The sequence below is a fragment of the Xenopus laevis genome, chromosome 7L (genome assembly GCF_017654675.1).
Source record: "Xenopus laevis strain J_2021 chromosome 7L, Xenopus_laevis_v10.1, whole genome shotgun sequence".
Lineage (NCBI taxonomy): Eukaryota > Metazoa > Chordata > Amphibia > Anura > Pipidae > Xenopus > Xenopus laevis.
The window spans coordinates 21,729,709-21,740,095 of NC_054383.1; the positions used below are offsets into that span (position 1 = coordinate 21,729,709).

General features: G+C 40.2%; 1 protein-coding gene across 1 annotated transcript; it reads left to right on the forward strand.

Moving 5' to 3' along the window:
* Positions 1-1,356: 1,356 nt before the first annotated feature.
* On the forward strand, positions 1,357-4,587 carry ventx3.2.L (VENT homeobox 3, gene 2 L homeolog). Its single transcript, XM_018225205.2, has 3 exons — positions 1,357-1,690; positions 2,637-2,899; positions 4,089-4,587. Exons 1-3 carry the CDS (start codon positions 1,429-1,431, stop codon positions 4,422-4,424), a joined length of 861 nt encoding a protein of 286 aa, XP_018080694.1. The 5' UTR covers positions 1,357-1,428; the 3' UTR covers positions 4,425-4,587.
* The last annotated feature ends 5,800 nt before the right edge of the window (positions 4,588-10,387 follow it).

Sequence of the window (10,387 nt, forward strand, 5' to 3'; positions counted from 1 at the left end):
CATATGTGTCATAATTACCCATAGGGCATTGTCTTCATTATAAACTGGTTTTGTTTAAGGCAATCTCCATGTGGGGCATTAGGGTCAGGGCCTCACGAGGAAACTTGGGGCGACTTCGGAAAACATAGCGCTCCGAGTGCCATCCCACCGGCATTCTAGCCGGCGGGAGGCAGTTCGGGGAGGCTAGTCGGCACGAAGAAGAGGAGATTTGTCGCCAGGTGACTAATCTCCCTGAATCTGAGTGTTTGCCCTGACCCTTAGCATTCAGGGGGGATTTAAAATATATATCAGATTTAGAGCAGTGATATCTGAAGACAGTATGATAGCTTCAGGTTTAGTTCTTTATTAATGAGATTTGTTTGCATGCTTTAATGAATAACGTTTGTCATTTTGTTCTTTATTATGGAGTTGAATAGCTAGTTGCCATGGTGCTTGCTTTTCTAGACTGCCTCTTACCATATTACATAAAGTGTTTGTTGGGGGGGGAGAACCCCAATTATATCATTCCAATGCAGATCCTTCATATGCTGATCTACCTGGCAAAGAAACAGTTAGTGCACCTTTCCATTTTCCCCCCATCTTAGACATTGCAGACTCTACCTGTTACAATGCATTTCCAATCAGGCTTTTGATCTGCTTCATAAAAACATCAGGGCCTTTGACTTTGAAATTAGGCCCTGCAAATTTTACAGACAAATTAGACTTCATGACAATTCCCTCATTTCCTAAAGTCCTTCTTCCTTAATAAAAACACATTAACATTTTTTCCTCCTTAGCAAAAACATATAGTGCCGTCCAGAAGATCAGATAAAGCCGTCTCCACCTTGGTGTTTATATTGCAGCAGCCATTTTTCACTTCCTCTTTCCTTCAACTGAATTGAGGGCTTTGCTTTCCCGGCCTCCTGTTAGTTATGAATCAGAATGCATATCCTGAATCAGAACTCTATTTTTATTTATAGTCAGAAAGAGATGAGACTGCCCGTAGAGGCCAGACATGATATGATCGTTGATTCCGTCTCATTGTAGGCTTGAATGAATCTGAAAGCCATTGAATTGACTCTGCCAGGTATTTCTTCCACTGAAAGAATTGTAACCACAAAAGACAATAATAAACGACTATCTAATCCTAAATGATGTCTGATTCAATTAACAGTATGGCAGATATAGTCTTCATGTCCAGTCTAAAGAGATGAACTTGGTGCCAAGTGAAAGAGTCAAGTGTAGACACATTAGGGATTAGCCAGATATGACAGCCCTTTGAGAATGCAGATTAGTGTAACACCCCGTCAGGCCAATTGTTACCGGTATCATAACAAGTGTTGACTCATTACACCCCTCCCTAGTTAAAGGGTTTAAATATTTGTGCAACCTCAGAGGGACATTCAGTTTGGGCAGTCAGTGAACGGGGAAACACAAAGTTTAAGGACTATGGAGAAGAGACCTTACTCAGTGGAATGGCTTTCAGAGAGCAGTCAGAGGAAACCTGTTTACTCCAATGTGGATCTATTAGGATTTAAAAGTGGTTATCCATACAAGGAATACAGTATCTCATTGCCATCAAGAGCTACTGGGCCAACATTGCCGTGCTTGGACTACAGAGAGAAGGAAAATTATTGTGCAAGGAACATCCAGAATGAAGAAAGAAGCCCACCTGTTAAAGACCCAATTCAATCCCAGCCAGCAGCACAAGGTAAATTATATTCTAACTTCATAAAATTTAAAGTATGCAGTATTTTTTTTTCCCTAAATCCATTGCCCAAAGAGTAACAGCATGGACATGGATGTTTTGACAACCACTGTTCTTTGCAGTAGTAACCTATAGCTGTATATTCATTTCTTTCATTATTTAGCTTCCTCTTTGCTTCTTTGTGGCATTTATTGGTGGGCACTGACCCAGTAGCCAAATACCAAGTTTTTATTGTTAGTGTTACTTTTTATTACTTATCTTTGTATTAGGGCCCTTTGATATTTATAATCTTGTCTCATTCAAGCCATGATCTGGTTGCTAGACTGAATTCGACCCTAGAAACCATATGGCTGCTGAACTGGTAACTGGAGAGGTACTGAACAAATAGCTAAATAATCAAAAAAAAAAACACCATCAGCACTAAATGTGTTCAGGTGGCTCACTAGAATATGACTTGCCTATGTATCTGCTTAGCCTGACATGTAGGGTCACTGGAGGCTGTAATTTAGAGGATTAACTTCCCTACCCTCTGTGTTAGATCACCTGTACATGGCCCACTTGCCAAATAGATCACTGTTATTGAATACAGCTTTATGGACCCCCCCCCCTCCCAGTACATAGTCTTAAAACGTAAAGCTGTGTTTGGCTGATATTAGGTTCAACACCAAGCATGTGCCAATCCTTCCACATACAAGACTATGGAGTTGCCTTCAGCAACAGTGATCTGGTTGGGGGACAAAGGTGGCCCTGTGTGATGGTGTGCATGTTTTTTAATGTAGGGTGTGGGTTTAGTTCACCTTTAAAGCAGCCTTTGTAAGTGTGAATGCTCCCAATAAGAAGCAGAGCTGTACACCATTATAAAGATCTATCATTCGTGATGGTAAAATAAATTCGGCAAATTATAATGAACAATAATTACAATGCTTTCTCTGCCTTGATTGTCTTACAGAGCTTGATACATCTCGAAGGGCATTAATGATGGTTCCTGCTTCCGACCAAAGCACTGGAGATCAAGCAGATAAGGTCACTGGCATGACTGACACCAACAAGAAGAACAAGTCTGTGTGTGATGAAGATGCGGCTGCCAGAGCCCGCACCAAGTTCTCCGCTGAGCAGCTGGAAGAGCTTGAAAGGAGCTTTAAGGAGAACAGATACATTGGATCCAGTGAGAAAAGGCGGCTGTCCAAGGTGCTGAAGCTCTCTGAGACTCAGGTAAGCAGCAACAATGCACCAAAATGCTTATGTATTTGTTCCTTGTTATTAAGTTGAACAGAGGACATTATAAAAACTCTTCTTATAGCTAGTGTCATTATAGCTTAAAAGGCAGCCCCACCCAAAAATCAAGATTTTTTTTTATTTCTAGGCCAATTTCAAATATACGTATTTTTAAATCATGGTTTTAAAGTTATTTCGTGTATGGTTATGACCATTAAAACAGTGTAACATAAGTCATATCTCCACCAGCACTGTTAATCTGCTGGTTTGTGCTACATTATTGAGGAGTCAGACCCAGCAGTACAGAAAATATAAACAGCCATAGAGATACTGCTTTCAGTACAGCAATATTTGTATTTATTTATGTTGTACAGTTTCTTAGAATTACATCTTTTATTCTGTTTTTTTGGGTGGAAATTCCCTCTAGCTGAATTTTTTACATTGTAGAAATGGGACATAGTCTTGGTCTGGTCTTTAGTCTCTTAGCTCCTAAAATAATCAAAAGCCATTAAAGGGATACTGTCATGGGATTTTTTCCCCCAAAATGCATCAGTTAATAGTGCTGCTCCAGCAGAATTCTGCATTGAAATCCATTTCCCAAAATAGCAAACAGATTTTTTTTAATTTACTTTTGAAATATGACATGGGGCTAGATATATTGTCAGTTTCCCAGCTGCCCCAAGTCATGTGGCTTGTGCTCTGATAAACCTCACTCACTCTTGCAAGTTGGAGTGATATCACCCCTCCCCAGCAGCCTCACAACAGAACAATGGAGCCCCCTGAAGTGTGTAACAGCATCACCTCTTGAGATAGGCAGAGCATAGTCATAGTATTTTGATGTTGAAGGTAATTTCCTATATGTTGTGGATGACTCTCCTTTTACATGGATCGTTCCTGGCATCTTATACTGTAATTTCAATAATTTGAAGGCTCAGGCCTTTAAATGGGGCTAATACTCCAGCACTATTCTGAATCATACGACTTATATGTGCGGTAGTGCAAAGGGATCTTCTGTCTTGTGACCCCAAGTGTGTGGTTCTGATATGGAGACCAGAAGAAGAAGCCATGGTCATATTGTTTTATTCTTATCCGATTATATGTAATAAGATATGTACAAGTTTTGCCTTGGAATTATTTTGATATAAATAAGTAATATTAATAAATAACTCATTATCTTTTCCTTTAGATTAAAACCTGGTTTCAGAATCGAAGGATGAAGTTCAAGCGTCAAACACAAGATGCAAGGGTTGAAGCTTTCTTTTCGGGACTTTATGTGCCTTATTATGGTTACCCTGACCTTCCAACTCCTGGATACTCAGTCCAGCCTGAGTTTTCTGTTCTGGCGCCTCATACAATGGCAGCATCATCTGTTCCGTTCAGTCCTTTACAATCAACTGTTATTTCACCTGGACTCCACCCAACAACTATTCCTTCAGCAAACTTTGGCTCTTATCCATGCTCTTCCATGCTCGTACACCCAATGCTGAATGAGCCTACTCGACAAAGATACAGCCCATACTGAAGTTTTTAATAGAAAACATTCTTGGAGCACCACTGTTATTATTTTTACAGACATTTGCAATTATTTATTATAAGTTATTATGCAATATGAATCACAGCCGCACATTCAGACAGAGTTTTATTACTAATGGGTTTTAAATAATAAAGAAATCTGTTTTGTTGCATCTGACTGGACTGTACATTTTATTGTGATTATTGCCTTCTATTAACCAAAGCTATTGATTCATTTTTAATATTCAGAAATTGTACTTTTTATCCTTTACATATAACGTGGCAACAGCCATCAGGTGTGATCAAAAGTCACAAGGGCATGGAAAGCCCAGCGTAGCTGTAATAGAAAGAGGACCCCAGTTTTTCATAGCCTAACAGTTTCCATAACATAAAATTATGTTCCACATATATTCTGCATCAAGAAGCTCCAAGCTATGGAAAATTGTATCTTTCTTTAATATACATGCAATCCTTTAGAAGCATGGGAAGGAAACTGACTTGGGGACCCAATATAAGGTAAAAAGGGCTTTAGAGCCAATAATAGATTATTCACTAAATTCAGTAAAATCCGAAGTTGCGCACAGGGGTGGCGTAAGGTTGCGAAGTTGCGCTAGCGTTGATTCGCTAAGCGAAGCGAAGTTACGCTAGCGATGGTTAATTTGCATACGGCGCCAAATTCAAATTTCAATGGAGGAATACGTATCAACACTACAAATGCCTAGAAAACCTTCAAAACATCAAATAAAAATTTTATTTTGCCTTACACATGTGCCCACTGTATAGGTAAGTTGCCATGAGTCAGGAAATGTAGGGGGGAAGGAGGGGAGCCCCAAAAAAATTTGCGATCTTTTTCAGCCTATCACCCATAATGTAGAAAACACGCCAGCGTTTTTTGGGACTTAGAAAAATTTTTGACTTTTTTTGAAGCAATCCCTATCTACTCTATTGCGCTTCGCCTGGTCTGAGGTGGCGAAGGAAGTCTAGTGTAAAAGGTAGCGTTCAATACACTGCGCGCGTTAGTGAATTTGCGTAGTTACGTCCGTAGCGATAATTCGCCAGGGTGCGAAGTAACACTAGCGAATCTACGCCAGCGTTCGTTAGTAAATTTGTGCAGTAACGAAAATGCCAAACGCTAGCGAAGTAACGCTAGCGTTCGGCGCTTCGGTGCTTAGTGAATTTGCCCCATAGAGTGGAACTAAGTTGCCATCCTAAATTGAGAAATGACATCACTTCCGGTCTTTAACTACTTGAGAAAGCCTTAGTATGGCGAAACGCATTGCTGTACCCAGGTGGGATCATTCCTTGGTGTGGACTTTATTTTTTTTATGCTTTTAATCAAAATCACGAAAAAATCGTGAAAAGTTACAAGTTTTTGGTTCTTCGTGATCCGCCAGTTCGTGAAATCGGGAAATCGGTGAAGCAGCGGGAGATTGTGAAAATAAATCAGAGGCTGCGTTCCGCTGTGGAGCGCACACACTGAAACAGATGGTGTGCCATCTTGGATCATCATGAAAAGGACATCTGCAGAGAAATTCATGAAACAGGCTTAAGGCTGCTGAGAGTTCAAATCCGGCTGTGCCCTTGTGAAATTCCAGAACTGTGTGTTTGGTGAGATTATTCCAACTTCTTTTTCGGTGGCCTGTGCAGCTGGCAAGGAGGAGGGAGTGGGGGGCGCCCAGAGCCGGGCCAAGCCGGGAAGGCAGCCTAGGCAGCTTGTGCGCAGCAATCGCTCATAGATGATAACAAGTAGGCGGTCGGCGGAGAAGGGACCGGACTAGGGGTAGGAGTAAGTACGTGCCCCTCCACCTTTGCGCCCTAGGCACGTGCCTACTCTGCCTACCCCTAGTTCTGGCCCTGGGGATGCCCCAATATACCCATTTTTTAACCGGCCTGTTTGTTCTGTCTAATTAAATACTCTGCACACTCCACTGCTTCAAAATCCCAGCTCCAACTTCTGGGAAATAACTTTTCTGTCTTGTTGAACTGCAACTCACAACCATCTTCTTTTTTTAAATTATAAGCATATACCAACAACAAGGAAAAGTAATTTGAATTTTCTCCACAGGAAAAGTGATTGCCCATCTGGATTGTATTTATTACTGATTTTAGAATTATTTATTCATAATTTATTCACTGTGTTTTCTGGCCGGCCAGTGTTTTTGTGATTATATAATAAATTGTATTTTTAATATATTGGTTTTGCAGTCCACCTTCTATTTATTATTCAAGATTATTCACTAATGACCTTTTTTAGCCACATTCAAAGTCAAAAAAAGTTGGGGAGCAACACAAGCATGATGAAAGTACCAGGAGATGCCAAATAAAGGTTGTGTTTGGCAATTTGGTAGACCCTATGTGGACTGGCAGCCTATAGGAGGCTCTACTTGTACACCTAGTTTCTATGCAACCAAAATTTGCTTCAAAGCCTGGAATTCAATAATAAGAGGCCATTGAGAGCAACATCCAAGGGGTTGGGGAGCAACATCTTGGTCACAAGCCACTGGTTGGGGATCACTGCTTTAGAGAGAGGGCCAGTTGTGTTTTGGGAGGAGATGTAACCCATCCAGAGGGTTGACATTTCCTGGGTGGCAGGGAGGTTTCCATTGATACAGGAATGTCAGGTGGAATTTCACTAGAGGTATGCAGTACATGTAATGGGTGGAGGATGGGACCATGTTAGTTTTTCATCTCAAACCATAAAGTAGTATACAGTAGATGGGGCTGGAAAGGCAAGGGAGGCATCAGTGAAAAGGGAGCCATGGTGTAAGAGACACACCCCAGTGGAAAGGGGGTAGAGGTGGTCCTATGATCAAGTATTAGTTAGTGGTAGTGTTGCTTCAGAGGTGAAATCTAATTTGGGCTCAACCATGGGCTACATCTTTTCCAATAAAGGAAATGGAATCCGGCTGAAAGAGGGTAATTTGTTCAAAACATTTGGGCGTGCCATAGGCCTTAACCTATTGTAGGCCAGAACCTGCAGTCATTTTGCCACACCCAATGTGGTTTCTAAGGGGCCACTTCTGTTTTTGCAACTACACTTGAAGCTAAGCGGTGATTTATTTTTTAAGTATATCAGTATATTTTACGTGACATCTATACTCTACTAAAGTCCAAAATTCCCAGTCAACCTTTGTGTTTCAAATCAGATTTAAATTAGAGGGAACAAAATCTTTGGCAGACAGAACGGAGTCGGCTGTTCTTTTGCTAACTATAGTGAAACCTCCTAATTTAGTCACTTCTTACACTCCTTCTACATTAAATCTTATTGCCCCATATTATCACTCCCTTTGATGGCCAATTAGATGGCAAACAATGCAAAGGACATATACAGTATATTGTTCTGATGACCAATTACATGACAAACAACAATAAAGACAGATACAGTATATTGTTCTTGCCCTTTGATCCTTGTCTCTCCCAAGCCATTGAGGGGGACAGACCGGAGATGTGTGTTTGGCTGGGATATAACTCTTAGAACAATAAAATGAGCTGTTGTATCCGCCCTATACATTACCCAGTTCCTATTATGACTGTTATTGCATTTTGTCATATATAAATATATATATAAGAACCCTCCCCTGTGCAAAACATTGCTCCAACAACAGGAATCCAATTAATTACCATAGAAACCAAAATTGGGAGTAAAAAAACGAAAGAATCCTTGGGGATCAACAAAGAACCGAGTGAGGCATATAGGATAAACTAGATATTGCATTGCAGGTTGAGGATTGTTGCCCAGGCACTAGGTCTAAAATTGGCAAAAATTAATAAACAAAATAAGGCAGAAGGGTCTTATCCGGAAGCAAAACTGAGCGCTGTCTCAAAATGCTAAACTATCAAAAATGCCCATAGTGAACTGCACCAGGTGAACGTAAAAGTGACAGAACTGTGTAAGGCTCTGAAATTAGAGGCCCCTTATCACATGTAGCTAAGGACAGTGCAAGAAACCCATAACAGGGAATAAAGTAACAAACACTGTAGCCACTAGGCATCAGGCTCCCTAAACCCAACACAATAAAAGGGATTGGTTGAACTATACCTCTCAGGACCATTGGTATAACAATATTGAAAAAGCGGAAAAAAAATGACCCGTTTTGTTTTGCCAAAAATTTGCCGACATCCATTAAAGTCTATGGGCGTCAAAAATAATTTGATGTGTGGGAGATTTATTTTGACAGTGTCTTTTTTTTTTGACGCACAGCGCCATACAAGTATATGGGCGTCATTTCCGAGACTAAACAAGGTGAAAAAATTTGCCCATCCCTACTTAATAGTGTTGCTCCAGCACTGAAATCCATTTCTCAAAAGAGCAAACTGATTTTTTAATAATAAATTTTGAAATCTGACATGGGGCTAGACATATTGTCAGTTTCCCAGCTGCCCCAAGTCATGTGACTTGTGCTCTGATAAACTTTAGTCACTCTTTAATGCTGTATTGCAAATTGGAGTGATATCACCCCCCTCCCTGCCCCCCTCCAGCAGCCTAACAACAGAACAATGGGAAGGTAACCAGAAAGCAGTTCCATTCTAAAGTGCTGGCTCTTTCTGAAAGCACATGACCAGGCAAAATGACCTGAGATGGCTGCCTGCACACCAATATTACAACTAAAAAAATACACTTGCTGGTTCAAGAATGAAATTTTATATTGTAGAGTGAATTATTTGCAGTGTAAACAGTGTCATTTAGAAATAAAAAATGCATCATAAAAATCATGACAGTATCCCTTTAAGGGTTTGCACTGCTTATACTCTTGTATATATGTATATAAATTGCATAACAAACCATTATAATGTGATGGAAGAAATTGCCAATGGAATGGCTTGATGGCTGAATGAACAGAACTTGACAAATCAAGGTCTTTAGAAGTTTCCCAACTGTCCATTAAGCCAATCATCACTTACTTGCAACTATACAGTCATTGTACAAATGCTTTAACCAAGATGTCTGATTGGAATCTACTTCTGATTCTAAGCAGATTCTAACTTGATATCCACTTGTTTGGACCGAAGAACAAATACAGAGCATGGGTCAATAATTGGGCAAAACTAGCAACCTGCCCAATCAGACCCAACTTTTTCCAGTTGCTGTTTCAATGACTCTATGGATTAACTGATACGATTGTGCAAGGTGATTTGTAAGGACAAGGGTATCCCGGATTCATCACTAGATAAGGTGCCACAATACTGTCTAAAAGACCATTGTAGGAATGAAACAATTTTATCAGTACTTAATTCAATTCAAGTGGGATTAAGGTGATCTATTTACCAGGAGACCTGCAAGGTTAATAAAATATGACCAGGTGATAATCTCCAATTTACAGACAGTGATTACTGGTTCATTCCAGGAGGAAGCAATTAACTGGGAAACTGAGGGAAATAAAGCCCCTCTCACTTCCCATTTAGCTGATGATTAAACACACACTAAGGCCGGCATACAAGGTCCATCATGTGTCCATCATGGTATCACTATAGTCTTCAAATAAACATAAAAGGAGGACCGTGCTCCCATTGTGTAAAATTGTACCAGCACATTTATTCAAATAAAACGATAGAGCACAATGTAGCAGTGAATAGATCAGAAAAGTCTGTCCTATGTGTTTCATCTGTGCCCTGACTGGATAGAATTGGCTCTGAAATATGCTTTTTAAAAATTGCCATGGAGATTCAGTTTGTGGGTGGAAAAGGAAAGAAAAAATGAAAAAAAAAAAGATTTCCATTGGATGGGTTGATGTCAGTCCAACTTCAGGCCTGAAGCTAAAACCCTCTATACCCCCCTCCATGCAGCTTGTCATTCAGATAAATGGAAACTGCCTGTCTCCGCCAGCAAATGTGTGTTTTTAGGTCAAAGAATATCTTTCATGAATGGTGATATACAATTTCATTGATCTGAAGTGTAGACTTCATCAAGAGGTATTGTTCATTTCTGCTTCAAGTGAAATATGCCAGCAGAAATATACTACAGGTATGGGACCT

What these genes read in the sequence shown, in the direction of transcription:
- ventx3.2.L (XM_018225205.2), top strand. Translation starts at nt 1,429, where the DNA reads ATGGAGAAGAGACCTTACTCAGTGGAATGGCTTTCAGAGAGCAGTCAG. An exon ending in ATCCCAGCCAGCAGCACAAG is followed by an intron (nt 1,691 to 2,636) that starts GTAAATTATATT and finishes ATTGTCTTACAG; the next exon opens with AGCTTGATACATCTCGAAGG. An exon ending in TGAAGCTCTCTGAGACTCAG is followed by an intron (nt 2,900 to 4,088) that starts GTAAGCAGCAAC and finishes CTTTTCCTTTAG; the next exon opens with ATTAAAACCTGGTTTCAGAA.